Source organism: Daphnia magna, unplaced genomic scaffold (assembly GCF_020631705.1).
Source record: "Daphnia magna isolate NIES unplaced genomic scaffold, ASM2063170v1.1 Dm_contigs388, whole genome shotgun sequence".
NCBI lineage: Eukaryota > Metazoa > Arthropoda > Branchiopoda > Diplostraca > Daphniidae > Daphnia > Daphnia magna.
Window position 1 is genome coordinate 18,173 of NW_025533287.1, and position 3,372 is coordinate 21,544.

The 3,372-nt window shown below is 46.0% G+C and overlaps 1 protein-coding gene across 1 annotated transcript; it reads right to left on the reverse strand.

Moving 5' to 3' along the window:
* Positions 1-1,003: 1,003 nt before the first annotated feature.
* On the reverse strand, positions 1,004-1,636 carry LOC123468629. Its single transcript, XM_045167905.1, has one exon. It carries the CDS (start codon positions 1,634-1,636, stop codon positions 1,004-1,006), a length of 633 nt encoding a protein of 210 aa, XP_045023840.1.
* Between the last annotated feature and the right edge of the window lie 1,736 nt (positions 1,637-3,372).

Here is a 3,372-nt window from a genome sequence, read left to right on the forward strand (position 1 = left end):
TAACAGTGTATTCACATTGAATACAAGTATATTTGATTCAGTATACATATAGAAGTAAAAACTCATGGTATAACAGTGTATTCACATTGAATACTAGTATATTTGATGCAGAATACATATAGAAGTAAAAACTCATGGTATAACAGTGTATTCACATTGAATACAAGTATATTTGATGCTGTTTACATATAGGAGTAAAAACTCATCGTATAACAGTGTATTCACATTGAATACAAGTATATTTGATGCTGTTTACATATAGAAGTAAAAACTCATGGTATAACAGTGTATTCACATTGAATACAAGTATATTTGATGCAGTATACATATAGAAGTAAAAACTCATTGTATAACAGTGTATAACAGTGTATTCACATTGAATACAAGTATATTTGATGCTGTTTACATATAGAAATAAAAACTCATGGTATAACAGTGTATTCACATTGAATACAAGTATATTTGATGCTGTTTACATATAGAAGTAAAAACTCATGGTATAACATTGTATTCACATTGAATACAAGTATATTTGATGCAGTATACATATAGAAGTAAAAACTCATTGTATAACAGTGTATAACAGTGTATTCACATTGAATACAAGTATATTTGATGCAGTATACATATAGAAGTAAAAACTCATGGTGTTGGGACTCGTGATGCACGTTTATTCAACTTACACGAGGCGAGAGAGAATATACAAATTAGCACGGGAGTGAGATGGGTCTACGCTGCGACCGTCTGCCGAGCTAGTCGCGTGGAGACTCCCGATCGTCCCCTCTGTCCGCCGAGATGGTGGGTCGGCTGTGTGTGCCCTCTGACGGGCGAGGTTACAACATGTCTTTTTCTTTTCTCCTTTTTTTTTTTTTTTTTTTTTTGAATTCGCGTCCCTTCGGGTACTTCTGGGGAGGGATTGGCGCTTAATGCAATGAGGGAAAAAAAAAGAATAACAATATACTGAATGGTGATTCTGGTTTGGTTGACTTGGATTCTTGTTTTGTTATTTGGTCCAATCTTCTGCCGGGTATCGGTTACTTGGCACGCTGATGCGGGTTGACTGGCGTATAGGCGGAATCCGGCCGCGTCCTCGGCCGCGCCCGACTCCGACTTGCTGGCCAAGTTGCCCGTCCGTTCTCTTCTCCGGCTGTGTTGTGGTCGGCGTTGCTCTTTCGATGGTGGGGATTGGTCGAATTGGTTCCGCTGCTGCTACTGGTTCGTTTTCGGCTGGTGGAATCGTTCCCGGCATTACCACTGTTCTTTTGCGGAGCATACGGCGATTTCGCCGAAAAATTCGGCCGGATGGTGTTTTGACCGTGTAATCCCGGTTTGGGCCAGTTTCCACCACCACTCCTGGTGTGGTCCATCGCTTGGAATCTGGATGTTGGATGAGTACGTGGTCGCCAGTGGTCAATTCCGGCAAATCCTTTGCGTCGCGGTTGTAGTAGTTTGTCGTCTTCTCCAGCATTTTTCGTTGCCTCTGCTCGATTTCTCTGGCTTCCTTTTGCCATTCTGGCGCGAAGGATCTCCTGTGTGCCGGTAAACCGTCGCGGATGGGTCGGTTGAAGATTAGTTGTGCGGGTGACTGGATGCCCATGCGGGGTGCGTTTCGGTAGAGGAGGAGCGCTTTGGCCATTTTTTTTGGTCAAACGTGCCGCCCGTTCGTGATCCGGTCACGAGGGCTTTGATGGCCTTGATTCCTGCTTCAGCTCTGCCGTTGGATTGCGGGTAGTGCGGTGATGATGACTCCCATCCGACCTTCCAATCCCGCAGGAAGTCTTGGAACTCGGCCGCGGGGAAGAGTCCGTTGTCGGACCAGATTTTGATTGGGGCGCCTCCAATTGAGACGAAGAAGCTGCGAAATTCGTCGATGAGACGTCGTGCCGTGGTGTTCTTGTTTGGAAACATGGTGAAGTGGGGCCACCCACTGAATTGATCCACGATGACTAAAAAATGACGCCCGTTGTCTTCTCCCAGATCTGCGTGTAAGAATTCGAAGGGGCGCGTGGCTGGTTCGTGGTGGCGGATGGTTTCTTTGGGTTGGGACGCTAGACGGCTGTTGCATGAGTCGCAGGCGGCTGCCGCGTTGGCTATGTCGACATCCATCCCTGGCCAGAATACGGATAAACGGGCCCTCTGGCGCATCTTGCTGGCTCCTTGGTGCATACCTAGCAGGACTTGGATTGTTTGGCGGACCATGGAGCGAGGTATTACTACGCGGGGGCCCATTACAATTGTTCCGTCGTCCTCGTCGATGGCCAGCTGGTGGCGGGCGTTCCAGAATGGTCGCAGCTGCTCCGGCAAGTTGCACTTGTCGTTCGGGAATCCGGCGATGATGGTCTCGCGGAGGGACGTCATGACGGGATCGGCATCTGCTGCCAACTGGACTGCTTTCAGGTTCAGGTCGGGTGACTGGTTGGGTGATCCAGCTATGAGTCCGATTAACGCGCCTTTTGCTCGGAAGGTGCTGGGTCCTTCTGCTAGCTCGTCTGCTTCTGATGCGTGTTCGACTGGCGCTCTTGAGAGTGCGTCTGCTTCGACGTTGATCTTGCCTGGGACCCACTTTGCTGTGAATATGAAGCGGGTCATTTGGAGGCGGAGGCGAAGCAGTCGCGGGTTGTCTAGTTTGTCCAGTGAATACTCGTTGAGAATTGGGATCAGCGGCCGGTGGTCTGTGATGAGGTCGAACGCCGGTAGTCCTTCGAGGAATGGTCTGCATTTCTTCATGGCCCACGCGGCCGCCAGGCACTCCAGTTCTATCATCGCATACCTGGACTCGGCCGACGAAAGGAACCGGGATCCGGCTTGGACTAGTTGCCACTTGCTGGTTGCTGGGTCTTGTTGCTTTAGGATGAAACCTAGGCCGTGAAGGCGGGATGCATCGACGTGGAGGGACGTGGTCCGGTCTGGGTTGTATAACAGTGTATTCACATTGAATACAAGTATATTTGATGCAGTATACATATAGAAGTAAAAACTCATTGTATAACAGTGTATAACAGTGTATTCACATTGAATACAAGTATATTTGATGCTGTATACATATAGAAGTAAAAACTCACGGTATAACAGTGTATTCACATTGAATACAAGAATATTTGATGCAGTATACATATAGAAGTAAAAACTCATGGTATAACAGTGTATTCACATTGAATACAAGTATATTTGATGCAGTTTACATATAGAAGTAAAAACTCATGGTATAACAGTGTATTCACATTGAATACAAGTATATTCCATGCAGTTTACACATAGAAGTAAAAACTCATGGTATAACAGTGTATTCACATTGAATACAAGTATATTTGATGCTGTTTACATATAGAAGTAAAAACTCATGGTATAACAACTGTGTATTCACATTGAATA

What these genes read in the sequence shown, in the direction of transcription:
- LOC123468629 (XM_045167905.1), bottom strand. Translation starts at nt 1,636, where the DNA reads ATGGCCAAAGCGCTCCTCCTCTACCGAAACGCACCCCGCATGGGCATC.